Source organism: Atractosteus spatula, chromosome 21 (genome assembly GCF_055471065.1).
Source record: "Atractosteus spatula isolate fAtrSpa1 chromosome 21, fAtrSpa1.hap1, whole genome shotgun sequence".
NCBI classification, from domain to species: Eukaryota; Metazoa; Chordata; class Actinopteri; order Semionotiformes; family Lepisosteidae; genus Atractosteus; species Atractosteus spatula.
Window position 1 is genome coordinate 5,653,250 of NC_142726.1, and position 14,516 is coordinate 5,667,765.

General features: G+C 41.4%; 1 protein-coding gene across 1 annotated transcript; it reads left to right on the forward strand.

Annotated features, from left to right (window-relative positions):
* The first annotated feature begins 45 nt into the window (after window positions 1–45).
* Window positions 46–14,516, forward strand: chmp1a (charged multivesicular body protein 1A). Its single transcript, XM_088939136.1, has 7 exons — window positions 46–179; window positions 1,649–1,668; window positions 4,342–4,419; window positions 4,949–5,095; window positions 5,862–5,990; window positions 10,510–10,703; window positions 11,392–14,516. The coding sequence occupies exons 1-7, from the start codon at window positions 173–175 to the stop codon at window positions 11,411–11,413; spliced, it is 597 nt and encodes a 198-aa protein (XP_088795262.1). The 5' UTR covers window positions 46–172; the 3' UTR covers window positions 11,414–14,516.

Below are 14,516 nucleotides of genomic sequence, written 5' to 3' on the forward strand. Positions count from 1 at the left end.
AGAAGTTGTCCCTGTCACGTGTTTCCCCTTCCGTGCCCCGAGACAGGAAGAGGAAGAAGGGGACGAATATTCGTGTTTACTATCGGTAGAAACCAACTGAATTTTACAATAGAACTCGTTTAATTGCGTTTTATTGAAAATCCGTATTTACGACTTCTGTACGCCTGACGCCATGGATGGTAAGAGTAATATTTTTAATTACGAAAAGGGCGTGCTTGTTTATTATCAGAAATCTGTTCATATGTTATTCAGTTTCGGAGATTACAAGAATAAACATCACCAGCCCAAGATAATGAACTGAATTCAGGTGAAGATGTTTCTAGGTTAAAATCCCGGCCGCAGTGGTAGACACGGCCTGCTCTATGGTATATAGGCTTAGTCTTAGTCGGATAAGTGAAAGTCACTTTCCCGTCTGTTTATTTAGGATTATCCTTCAGGGAGAGACGGGCATCTTTTCTGCATAAAACCCTAGAAAAAATAATCAGATCATATTACGCGTTGATACTATATTGGTCAAAGCGCTTTGAGTGGAGTGCCCAGAAAAGCGCTATATAAGTGTAAGCCATTATTATATCTGCAGCTATGTTATGTTGAATATGAACTCGTTGCGATATTAAAAGGGGTATAAGCCATTATGTATATATTGCTTTTAACGTAGCACAATTCAGGACGTGTCTTGGGTAGTTGGGGTGCACTTTGGGCTCCCAAAGCTTGAATCCCATTAATTTAAGGTTACGGGCGTTCGGTTAATCCACGGTTCAGAGAAATGTAACGTGACACACCTAACCGGAGTTGAGCTGTTTAACACGCCCTTTAAACCCATTGGGGAATTACGTCATGCGGCCGTGAATCCTGACTACGCAATCGTCTCGCGACCAATGAGTTTTGGAATCTCCAGTAGTTAAGAGCAGTCAGCGCCTAATTAATTGATCCCACTGATCAGCAATTAAGGAACTTTTTCTCACAGTTCTCTTATGGTACAGATTTAGTGAACTAGGAAGTGCAACCATCTGCGATTTAGTAACACAATGGCATCAAACATTCCCTTGCAGTTTTAAGTCTTCCTGTAGACAGAAACTAAATAGGCAGAGAGTTCCAAGCCTGGCAAGCACCTGTTATTTGTGACTTTAATGCTTTGTAATGCCCCCTTTCTTAAGTGTAAAACACCAGTGTCCTCCCAGGGGCTGCAGATGAGGTGGGCAGGCATGCTCTGCAGCTCTCCAGCCTGTTTCTTAAGCACAGTCTTTAGGAGGAAGCCTCTGGAAGTGGGTCTTAGTAGGGTTTCCTGGGAAAAACTGTCACTGTGACATGTTTTAGGCGATTGGTTATGTTCCTCTGCATTAATTGCCATACATGGCTCACAGCTCTGCATCAACAGCTCTTTACATTTGCGTCACTTGAAGAGCCAGGAAAATATCTTAGACTGTTCCATTTAAGACAATAATTAATTGAATTAGATTAAGAGGTGTGCTGAAGTGAAAATCTGCAGGATGGCGGCCCCCAGGACTGGTTTACAGCCCCTGGGCACTTTGGTTATCCAGGTGCTCACAGGATGAGAACAGGCAGAGGGGCGAGTTGATGCCTTGTGCAGCTAATGCCTCCTTTTGTAGACTTTCGTGCTAAAGACTTTTTTTTGCCTTCCTTACAGATACATTGTTTCAGCTGAAGGTGAGTATCACACTTTAGCATTTGTGTGTGTATATCTTTGTAACCTCACAGCTATTGTCAGGTTGTTACTACACCACTAGTGATATGGTATTTCATAAAGAACTGATCGTTGTATTCCCATATAACTTTATAGTGTATGATATTGGGAGGTTTTGTCGAGTAAAAAGGTTTTGGTATGCACATCATCCACTTTGAAAACATTCAGAGGACTTGTTTTGACGTTCTGGCAGCCGACAGTTCTCCTGTACTGCACAACACGACTGTGGACGTTTCACTTTCCAGTTATTCCTCTCTTCATGGATCATCTGTGTGCAGATGCTATTCCTACCCCCACCCCTAGAAACACGTTTGCATGGTTTCAGACCAGTTGTGGACATTGACATTGAGGAGGGGGTTGGTGGAGTCCTATCTTTTACTGTTCCAGGAGCACTAAGACACAACTTAGAGTGGCTCTAGGAATATAGAAGAAGTAAAATGATCAACTCTTTTCTGCAGACCCTCTAAATATGCATATTACCTGCTGTATGTGTACCAGAAACAGCCTCACCCAACTGCATTAGTGAAATTGGTTCAGTCCAAACTGAACATTCTGTGTCTGATCCTTAGAGTATACTCACACAAGTTTGGCACATCTTCAACTGAGTATATGTGCCAGCACAATGCAGAAAGGCTTTCTTCATTACACTGTGTAGAACACTGCAGGGTAAAATAATTCAGTGCCACCGTTCTGTAGGTATTAACAGATCAATTCTATATACTATTTCAGTAATGGTGGCCAAATGCAGTCTCCAATCTGTAATCATTGTAGAGTTTCTTGGCATCTTTCTGTCCTCCATTGTTTAACAGTTAGGGAGTATACAAATTTATTTGAGGAAATAAATGTTTCATTTGAATAATGACCTCAAATTAAAGAAATACCACCAGACTTTATATATTATATAAAACAAAATATTAGTTTAATATAGTGTAATATTATTCTGGTTCCTCCCCTGTTTTTTTTCTTTATTTGTTTTGCCTAGTGCAACACTAACATTTTACTTCAAACTTATGTAATTTTATTAACTTACCCTTGTTATTCTTAAATATTATTTGTACTTACCTAATGTAAACTTCATACTGTATAAATAGTAAGTCACCCTTGCATCTGCAAAGACTGTTCATTATGACAGTGATAGTAAATCAATAAGTCATGCTTTCTGGATACACTGCTCAACATCACTGTGCCTGTTGAAATGTCCTGTCGCTTCACCTGCATTGTAGATCTAAACAATATGAGCACTGTTTTTTAGAAGCTGCTGTTTGGCTTATCTTACCACCTCCCTAGACTTCTGTAGAAAAATGTATTGTGTATTTATAGCCTGTCATTTCCAGTTAGTTAAATAGAGTTTATAAATTACACTTGTTAGTCCAAGTGTTCAGTAGACCTCGAAGTCTACTAGAAGAGCTCTTATTGATAAACAAGTATAGTTTGACTAGGTGTATTTACTGTGCTGAATAGTTCATAGGGCTTTCATTCAGACATGCAATTCTATATTAGATGTAACAAGGTAATATAAAAGATGGCATTAGCAGAGAATCTTAATTTAGCAGCTCAGTCTATGGATGGCCATTGAACAACAGGCAGGGCAGCAATCTGTCCTTCTCTTCCGCACTCATGGAAAAACAATTCGATTCACAAAGGAATTGACTTTGGCAGCCACAGTGCTTCCAGCTTCTTAGCTGTTGAAAGTTGCAGGCCTGAATGTAGCTGCCATCTGGCTTCTCTGTGCGGTGGGGCAGGCAGGGCTGCACTGCTAGCCAGTACAATGCCATAATTAAGAGTGACAAAGCTGCTTTGGTTGCTTCTCAGGCTCCAAAGCCTCAGTTTCTCCCCACTGGTCCTATTGCCTCTCGTATGCGCTTCCCCTGGAGCTTGTACACGGATCGCTGCACGCGTCACGCCTGCTCGGAAGGCGCATACGCATCACTAATGAGCTATAATGGGAACGATGAAGTCACTGGTTTATTTTTGTTGAAATTCAGTCTGAAATGAGTGGGGAGATAATCAGTCTGTGGATAATTACATTAGCTAAAGGCGTATTTATAGCTACTGCCGTAGATTGGCATTACAGAGGAGATAAATCACGAGCCGGGTTGCCACAGAATTTGTGGGTTTAATCTGTGGCTTGTCCTTGAGTTGTAATGGGGAATACAAATACTCTAGTGTGTATGTGAAAAATGTTAATGAAGAAGAGACCCAAGTAGCATATATAGTGATGCACTAAAACAGGGAACAAAAGTAAGAAAGGCATTTTCCTCTATTGTGATGTTTTTGGATTTTGCAATACCTTTATGCCAGCTGGCATATATGTACTGCATGTCATATTTGTTGCTCCCTGTATGTCTGATTTCCCAGATTGAATTTCTGTATGACTTATGTGTTGCCATAACATAACATGATTCTAAACATTATTAAGAAATAACGCATGAATAGAAGAATCAGTGACCAATAGTTAGGGGTGCTGTTATGCAAACTCTGGATTGAATGATGAGATGTTCCATCCTGGGATGGACTCAGACTTTTCGTTGTTGTGTACAAAGCAGGAAGGTGGCAGTCACACTGCAGCTACACTCCCTGTACCTGCAGTGAGGCTCATCAGTCACTTATTAAAGACTCTTCTTTCTGTCCTTCAGTTCACTTCAAAGCAGCTGGAGAGGCTGGCGAAGAAGGCGGAGAAGGACTCCAAGACGGAGCAGGCCAAGGTGAAAAAGGTCAGTCGGTGTGTTAGACTGAAGGAAGCAATCTGTAAGCAAGGTTAGGTCTTGTCAGTAGTGTTCAGAATGTAAAGAATTGTTGACCAGTAGGTGGCACTCTTCACTCGGGGCTAAAAGCTCCTAGCTGCTGCACCAACAGTGCTATTCCTGGACAGTACAGTGTGCAGTAATGATCTCTGTTCTCTTATGAGGTATCGTGCCAAAAAACAAGACGGTAAGTTTCCCAGCAAACTCAGTGCAGGTTTATTCCAAAGGGGAGAGTTTGCATCCCCAAACTGCATATCGACAGATTCGTGGGAGATTTAACCAAGTCCTGTATTGCTGACATTTAAGAGATTACAAGCTCTGCCTGACACAGTACAGTCTGTGCCAGCCAATGCTTTTGTGTTGAGAAGACCGGTGTTTGACGGGAAACAAGGACTGGGTTTAGGCTGGTGGTGTCTGATACAAAAGGGAGCTGTGCCCCAGGGGCTGGGTTTCCAGTTCCCACGCTGCAACAGCTGGCTCGCTCGCTCGCTCCCCTCAGGCCCTGCAGCAGAAGAACGTGGAGATCGCCCGCGTGTACGCCGAGAACGCCATCCGCAAGAAGAACGAGGGCCTGAACTGGCTGCGCATGGCCTCGCGCGTGGACGCCGTGGCCTCCAAGGTCCAGACGGCGGTGACCATGAAGGGGGTGAGCCTCTCCGCCGTCCGCCTGCCATCCTCCCTCGCCCGCCTCGGGTCCAGGGCACACCCGCTCTGATACCTTTCCGGGCTGCAGAGTGCAGCTTTCAGCGAAAACATTACCGTTATTTAACCTAAAACAGCAACTGCAGGTCAACCCTTCGACCTTCAACTTGCAAGTGTGCCAGTAATTCATTGATCTTCACCGCCATTCCCATCCATGTTTGCCTCAGTTCTAACTTCCCTGTTAGGAAAAGGGCATTTTTTAGTATTTCTCATCCCAGATGTTTCAATTACACTGTTCACCTGAACGTTCAGGCACCTTGTAGAGGTGGCTTTAAATCATTAAAACCCAGAGGCTGCATAGAGTAACGGCTAGACCTCTGGATTCATGGAACTGGAAGGATGTGGGTTTGAGTCCCTGCTGTGGACACTACTGTTGTACCCTTTAGCAAAGAAAGTCCTCCTAGCTGTATAACGGTACTCGCATAGCTGGAGGTAAGTAGCATCCTTTTGCACATATCTTTAGGTGATTGTGGTTTCTTATGTAATTGTGAGGAAAAAGCAAAATCCCTTGAGGTGCACACAGCCCAGAAGTAAAAGTGATGTACATTTCAGTGTGGCTGGAACCATTTAGACTAGGAATAAATGTAAGGAGTACTAAGATGTGGGTGCAGAAAATGTGCAGATGGGTTCCTTTTGATAATGCTGTGGGGAGTGAGTCAGGCAGTACATTTCAGTGGTGTGGCTGACTGGAGGCCTCCTGCTTGTTTCAGGTGACTAAGAACATGGCTCAGGTCACCAAGGCTCTGGACAAAGCTCTCAGCTCAATGGATCTGCAAAAGGTGTCTGCTGTGATGGATAAGTTCGAGTCCCAGGTCCAGAATCTGGATGTTCACACTTCGGTAAGATCCTCAGACATGCATATTTGGATTGAAGGGGGATCCACAGTTGCACTGTGTGTAAATTGGAGCATGTTTGCATTTGCACTGTGCTAGTTATTGTGTAATCGGTAATGTTATTAATATGAAATGTTAATAAGGCCTGCATTTTAGAAAGGAGTGAGGGCGCTCTTCAGTACATCTTTGTGTCAATAACAATCTGAGATCAAGGAAACTGTCTTTTAATTGAAAAATTGCATTTATTAATAGCCCATTAAAATCTGTTCCTGAGATTTCCAATAATTCTGGAAGAACAAAAAATCTACCAGAAAGTCTGAACGTTCTTGGCATGCAATCATATGAGTAGTTGCAAACAGTTATAATAATAATAATAATTTGAATTTATATGGCACTTTTCCTCTCAAATGATCCTAAAGTGCTTCACATCCACCCACTTAATTTACTACTGAAATGCAGAACCCACTTGGGTGACACATTACAGCTATTTTGCACTAGCAGCCTAACTACAAAATATATCCGATAGAGGAGTGAGAGATTACTTTTCCCTCTACAGCACAATGTCCTCAGTCATCCTTGTAGGGCTTCTGATTTTCAGAAGTCCTGGTCAAGAAGGAAGATGGGTCCACCAGCATCACTTATTGCAGCTGCCTGATTTTCCGTAAAGTTAGACAAAAAAGAATAATAAAGCTTTGAGCCCCCCAGCTGTTTTTCTATGAATTTGTATATCCAGCTATCCACAATATATCATGGAACAAGTAATAGGTTTATTCCATGCTGAAAAAAAGAAGAGAGAAAAAAATGAAAAACAAATTCTCTCTTCTTTTTTTCAGCATGGAATAAATCTATTACTTGTTCCTTTGCAGCCTACGCATGCTGACACAGCTACCCACCTGAACCACAATATATCATGTTTGTTTTCATGTTAATAGCCTTAACTTAAATAATTACACATTTTCAGTTCAACATTTAAGGCACGGTAGTTAAACCAGGTTACCCATTTCACCTTTTTATGAGGTCCAAGGTATTCTGTATGCCAATGCCAGGTGCTCAACCAAAATGCAAAATTAATATCAGATGTATCATTTTCTGCTTCGTCTGTACAATTTTTACAACAGCCAGCAGCTTGTGAAAGTTAAAATGAATAAACCTGCGATGCAGAGTGTTCCCTGGGGTTGTAACGGACATCCGCTTGATTCTATGCACTGGGCCAGCTGGAGAGTTTTTGTGTTAGTCAGAAAGTGCACATACACTGCATTTTGTTTTTCAAGAGACAGCGAAACCTCACATTCTGACATTGCTGATTTCAAATTGTTCCCCAAAGGCTGATGAAAATAAAACCGGATCGATAGCTAATATTAGATCAGAGTTTAACTGAAACATCAGCAGTTGTAAAATTGTCAACAATGGAACTGGACAATTCCTCCAGCAAAGCAGTGGAGCTAGAAGGTGTATCAGTTAAATAGGTCTGACGAGCTCCTTGGAAATAAGTGCTTTCCAGACAATCCCATTCTTACGTCTGATTTCACTGTTTGCACGTTGAAATGTGTACAGCAGGAGGGCTGTTTGACAAACATGTAAGCGCAGAGAGCTACATTCCTTAGTAGCACCATCCTTTGAAGATGGGATATCCTTCTTAGTCACAGGTTCACTGTTTGCAGTCACTGTAGGGAATGCTATAACTGTCTGACTGTCTTATCATGGAGACTTACCAAAATGAAATGACATAGTCTAACCACTGTTGTGAAAACTGAGCACTACAAGGCATAAGCAAATGAATTTAGTACTATTACAAACAGGACCAGAGCCAGCAGATTCCCTTGCACACTGACAATACACACCACCTCAGGTGTGCTGCCAGTTGTATACCCCAGCAACACAGTGTGTGCCCCAGAGGAATGGGAGTTCAGTCCCCATTGATGTGTGCTGCTGTTGTTCCTAGGAGTGTGTTCCTTATGGATTCATTTATATGTGTATCATATTTAATTGCTTCATGGTATTCACTTTTCATGATACAGTTATATGAGCAGATATGTGTATAAGCACTCTGTATGTTTCTGTCTACATTTGGATTTTAGTGTTCTGGGAGGAAAATCCCACCTTAGTTCTACCATATATTGCTCAAATAGCCAATCATAAACACTTTGAATATGTAGGTTGTTGTACCTTGTATTGTTCTGTAGGAATTCCTGTATATTTTGTGGTGTTTTGTTTCAGAAAAAATCTTGATGATAAAAATGAAGTATTTTGATTTAAAATGGCAGCTGGGGTAACACAGGGATGTTGAGTTGTTCTGTTCTCTGGGGAGAGCAGAGCTTGTTCAAACTGGGACAGATCCTTTGGGAGTCCAGAGAAACACAGCATTTAGGGCTGACCTGTCTCAGCAGAGTGTCACAGCTGGATTGTGTCTGAATTTCTTTTTAATTTCGGATATGAAAAGCCACAGCTTTCATATGGTGTAAGTAATTAACTGTGGATGCCTGGAGCTGCAGAGAAAAAAAAAAACACTGCAAAACTTTAATAGCTTTAGAGTCTTTACCTAAAGAAGCACTATAAAAATGCACCATTTTGTTTTAACTCAACATGTCTGCCTATGCAAAGGTACTCAGTATACAGTACAAGGTTTGGGATCTAAGTAGACTTGCTATCTATTAAACCTGAAGTGCATCACTTCTAGGAAATTGATTAACTTTAAAACCTTTCCAGTGTTTAACTGGATTCATATCCTGCCTGGTTTCCTAATGGTTGTCTCAGTTTCTCAGCCCGAGTAGTTAGTAGAATGGATCCAGTGCTGCATGAGTGAAGAGTCTTATTAGGCAGCCTGAAGAGAAGGTTTAAAAATAAAGCAGCTTCCAAAATTTAAGCCAGCAGTGAGATGCAGAAGACTGAGTCTGAGGTGCATGAAACAATTTATATTATCGCAGCATAATTCAAATCATCTGATACATTAATCCTCAGAGACGCCCATCGTGGGCTGTTGATTCACGGTGCTCATTATAAAGTAACCAAAGTAAAGTGAATGAGAGGTCGTTTTTATTCTCATTTTTTAAAATGTCATTACCCATCCTAAATGTGTATGAGTCATTTTATTGATTAGATGTATGAAAGGGAAAATGATTTAAGTTGTGGCTACAGCAGGGAAAAAAATTGTATTGTGGAACATAAAATATAAAAGAGCCCATCATGCTTATTGGGATCCTGGTGTCTAGATGGCTCAAGACTCCCGACTGACACTTTGAAAAGATCATTCTGAAAAGCAAAGAGTCAGTCAATCTGTGTTAATGGTTACTGGTCTGATAAGATGAGGACTTTTAAAGCTTTGTTGTACTTAAGTAGCAGAAATAAGTTGTAATAAAATGTGTCAAACATCTTTATTTTCTTAAAAACTATAAATGCTGCATTGCATGATTGCTGGAAAAGCAAATATGCACCCTGAAGTGAAATTGGGACAGTATTAGCCAGGAACTTCCTCAGACTCATAAAGTCATGGAAAAAGTGGGGGTGAAAGTGGATTTACTAGGGTTTTGTATCTGAATTAGCCTAATTACCTGTTGTTGATTGCCTTAGTTGTATTTTACTGTCCCATAAAGTCTTAAGCTTTGGCTTTTAAAATGTTTGGAGCTGTGTAAATGCTAAACGAGATCAAAGTTTTTTCCAAGGACATTTTGCTGTTGATATTCTTCTCATTGTTTCTTTAGTTGGTAATCCAGGTTTGTTTGAATCTGAAGCTCCTATTTCCAGATTTGATCACATATTATCCTTTAGGACTATGACTTTCAGCTCTTGTGAGTCTCCCTGTTAAAGGCCTCCAGTCGAAGTGCAGAGTGGGTTTCGATGTTATCCAATTATAGCACTGGCCAGAGCTAATTCTCGCTCAGCTGCAAAAATGAAGGGTGAGTTTTGTGAAACTTTCAGATAGTGTGGGGTCACAATGCTTCAGCATCTTCAGAAGATTAAATGGTAGCCTGATCTTTTCAGATCTCAGACGCTAACCTGACCTGTAAGTGGTGCTGGTGCAACAGAATTTACAAACCACACTATGCAGTAGGAGGTGCCATGATCCTTCACTTGATGCATTAAACTGAGGTTCTGACTGCTTGGTCATTAAAAATGAACCCTTGTCAAAAACATTATGTAAACTAAACGGAAAGTCTTTATGCATGTGGCCTTCAATAATGGTCTCATCTGTCCTTAAAAATGGTCTTAATGTTTTTGGATTGCTGTCTTTGGACTGGAGTCATTTAGACAAAAGAACCGCCTGAACATCTTTGTATATAGTGAGGAGTATACAGAGATTTGGTGGGGGCAAGCTTCACTCTCTGTGACACAGGATATAGCTGACAGTAGGGCTTCTTCTTCCTTTATGTCCTTTATTTTTATCCTGGCATCCTGAAGTGCAATTTTATGGTTTTGTTATGCATTTGATTATAGAAAGGCAATAAAATGTATAAAAGCCCTGCAGTATGACAAAAGTGAAAATCCCAGCTTGACGGTGGTGCCGTTCTGTCTGCCCCGCTGCCTTCAGGTGATGGAAGACTCCATGAGCTCGGCGACCACGCTGACCACCCCCCAGGAGCAGGTGGACGATCTGATTGTGCAGATTGCGGAGGAGAGCGGGCTGGAAGTGATGGACCAGCTCAACCAACTGCCCGCCGGGGCCAGTTCGGTGGGCGAGAGCTCCACGCGCTCCCTGGATAAGGAGGACCAGCTGTCCCGCAGGTACCAGCTGCCACCGCACCTGACGACCCGTCCAGCTGGAGCGCACATGCCACCCTTTCCACAGCTCAGACACACACACACACACACACACACACACACACCACCGACCGCTCTTACTGACTGAGTCTCAAAGACTCACTGGCGGGGGCTTCGTTTGCTGGGGGCCAAAAGGTATTTTATAGGCTTGTGTAATGTCTTCTGAAACACAAACTGTAAAGGGAAAGGGTTCCCCGCAATATTATTTGCTCATATTCATTTTGCCAAGTAACATGCAGTGAACAAAAACACATGCAATGCAACTGGGGGCCCCCCTGCATGACGTGACCCACCAGTGTTCTGAAATGTGTGTTTGTGTTTGTTTCCACCTTGTTTCAAGAAATTACACCTGTGATCATGGATGATATAGGTTTTAAACCCCAAAACGGAAAAGTAGAGAAGAGAAACAAAAATAAAAGTCAGCAGTTATAATCACCTGGAAGAGGTGTTAGTGGGTCCAGTAGGGCCTTTTTTACTATACTGTAAGAAAAAAAGGCACCTTGCTTCGGATGACACGTGAAACTAAAAAAATACTAAAAAAATAAAACAATTTGTTTCAGCATCTCCCTGAATGATTGCCTGGGGAGCACACTTCTGCTTCCTTTCCGACATACTGTGTGGAAATGATGGCTTTTGTCATCTTTTTTTACAGGTTGGCTGCTTTACGGAACTGAGATTGCGTTGTTTCCAAGAAAGCAAACACTGTTATTGCTTCGACAGACAGACTGGAGGTGATGGTGTGAGCTCCTTGTTCCTCATTTGAATTTACATACATGTACTGTGGCCCTTGGCTACTGATCCACCCGTGTCTATTTATAGCTGGTTTCTACCATGCTTGAATAGAAGCTGCCAGGTATCCAAGACAGTCTGAGAATAGAAAACCCAAGAGTGCTCTCTGCTCATGAAGAGGTCGCCCCACGCGCTATCTGAAAACTGCAGTTTCTTCTTTACTTAAGAATCTTCCTTTCCTTTTGTAATTTACAGTACTTCAGCTTTACAAATTCAATTTTGTATAGATTTTTCAAAGCTTGTGAAGATTCACCGAATGCTATAAAACTAGAATTTAATAATGCATTACAGAATGATCAGGACTTAGTTCTCTTCAAAGGGATACTATACTTGGTAGTTATTTTGGCAAGATTGAACTCAAAAACAGGAGAGGGGTGGAGAAAAATGCCCTCTTAACACAAATTAAAACATTATTTTGACTTCTCTAATGTAGAACTCTGTATGTTTGTTTATATGTATACAGAGACTGTGCTATTTTGAAATGTGGCATATAGAGTATATGTATCATTTTCAGATATACTTGTTTCACCAACTGTAAATGTTTGCATGGGAAATTTAGTCGGGAAGATCTGGCTTCACCACCTCTTAACTTCTACAGGGAATTCTGTTCTTCTATGGGAAAATCCTGAATTGCTGCTAATGAACATGATTGAGCCTTTTCCAATATCAGCCCCATTGGTTTCTAACAGCACTATAATTTGTGTAGTCACCACGCACAGGAGATGGTCTTGTTGGAAAGCACAGGAGTGGCTTATGCTGTAAAGGTTATTGCTGTTGTATTCATTGAAAGTGTCATATAACAATCCGTTCATTACACATTGAAAGGGCACTTTCGATTAACATGTTCATATCAGCTTCCGAATTGCTTTTGTCCTATCTAATATGTCTGTCAAATTTTTATGTATGCAAATGGGATTTTCATAGGAATTTTTTCTTTTTTTTCATTGCTGAGAGGTGTCATTAGCACGTGTTTCTCTGCTGGTATTGAGTCCCTCAGTTTGCTTTCTGTTCTGAAATTCCACACTGACTCCCACTCCCTAACCATCCCTCCAGTGCAGAGTACAAGTGGTGCCCTCTGAATAGCTCAGTATTGCCCTTGACACATACATTTCTAGAGTTATAATATAGGGAAATTCTTCAAACCTCCTGCCTAGAACAATATTGTGCAGGTGCAGTACAGGATAATGAAATCATATATAGAATTTTGCATCTGGTGATTATAAAAACGTATACATTTTGAGTTAGGTGACCGCCTGACCTTTACATCCCTTCTTTGAGTCACCGCACCCAGGTTCTGGTAATGGTGGCACGAACAGTGGTTATGCTTTACCATAAAGAGCATTGCCCCCCTATGTCTGCTTTAAATCCTTCATGCAGTTGACAAGGCCAAAGGGTCACAAATCCCTTTACAACTGGCAGGTCCCTCGGCATGCGTCCTTAGGGTATGAGCACAAAGCTCACACGCTTCTCTGGGTAAAAATACCTGCGCAGATCTACTTAATAACACTAACAGTGATGTTCAGCAAACTGCTGGACCCAACTGGTATACAGCATTTAATTTTGCTGTCGGGAACCGTGTTCAAAACCCAGCCTGTCATGGAGTCTAGAAGTACAGTTTTGAAGGGAACTATTGTGTTGGAAAAACTAATGCAGCGTTAAACAATGCTTGTATCATTACAAATTGTAGAATACTTCAACTTTGTTTTTATTTTTGCCTTATATGGATTCAGCTGCTTGCCTAGGAGCTCTGCAATTCTACAGTGCCTGAAAAAGAAACTCTCTCTAGACTAGAGATATAGAAGGCTATGTGCAAGGAAAAGATGGCAAATTTGATCTCATTAAAGCCTTCCTAACTCTGCTTGTCACAAATCAACAAGGATTACCTTGCGTGGTGCATTGTGCATTTGGCAGAGGTTTTTGCGCGTGCCTGTAGTAGTTCTTAGTGGGCACAATCATTGGGTGCATCAAAATACATTTTGATTGATTTACATCGTATCTCCTTTTAGTTTTCATTTGATTTTTTTCTCGGGGGGGAGTGGTTATTTATGTTCAGAGCTATATAAAGGTTGATGGTAATCTTTTGGTTTTATATGTTTGTAATTTGAAATAAACCCTATTAAAGCTGTAATGCAACTCTGCCTGGGCTTTGTCACATGATTCTGTGCTCCGTGGTCCAGCAGTCGAATTGGGGATATACTGCTATTTAAAGACCCAAATCAATAGGCACTAAAAGCTGATTAGCATTCTCTGTTTTTGTGAAAATGCTGATGAAACCAGTCGGCCTAAATAGAAAGATCTTTTTTATTTTCAGCACAGCTGCCCATGCAATGAGAATTGCCTGTATTGTAAGCGCAACAGATTTTATTGACATAGCACTTTGTGTGCCTATAGCTGAACAGTTTTAAGGATTTGGCACTGAAGTCTATTTTACCTCACCCTTGTCCAGCAGGGGACTACACAGGTGATGTCTTAAAGTTTAAGCACTTTCTTTAAAAGCGATACATTTACTTGTTTCTGACCTTTTAGTGTTTGTGAGACTGCTAATTTGGCAGTAGAGGGATGAGTGGGTAGCTGCTTCAGTGTGTGAGCTGCAAACAAACAAGTCCACAACAAAAAAAGAGACCAAAAGGTGTGGTTGTGTCTGTTGGTCCTCGAACTGTAGAGCATCGTTACAAGTGAAAAGGTGTCCATCTTTGTATAAGAGGGTGAGGAAGAAGCATGCATGTAATGGCAAGAGAAAATGGAAGAATGTACCCCCCCCCCACCAAAACAAAAGAATGCTGTGAAATGCCACTTCCTGCTGCTCTGTAAAAGCAGCACTGTTGATTGTGCATCTGCTTTGTAAAAAAAAATATGGGACTGCTTGGCAGGCAACCAGTGCAGGCAGGCATCCCAGCTTGTTATGCACAGCATAAAAAAAGTGTGCACTCTGTTAGCCTGGTACTGAATCTGCATCTACAAATAATAAACCTGATCATGTCTGTAAAG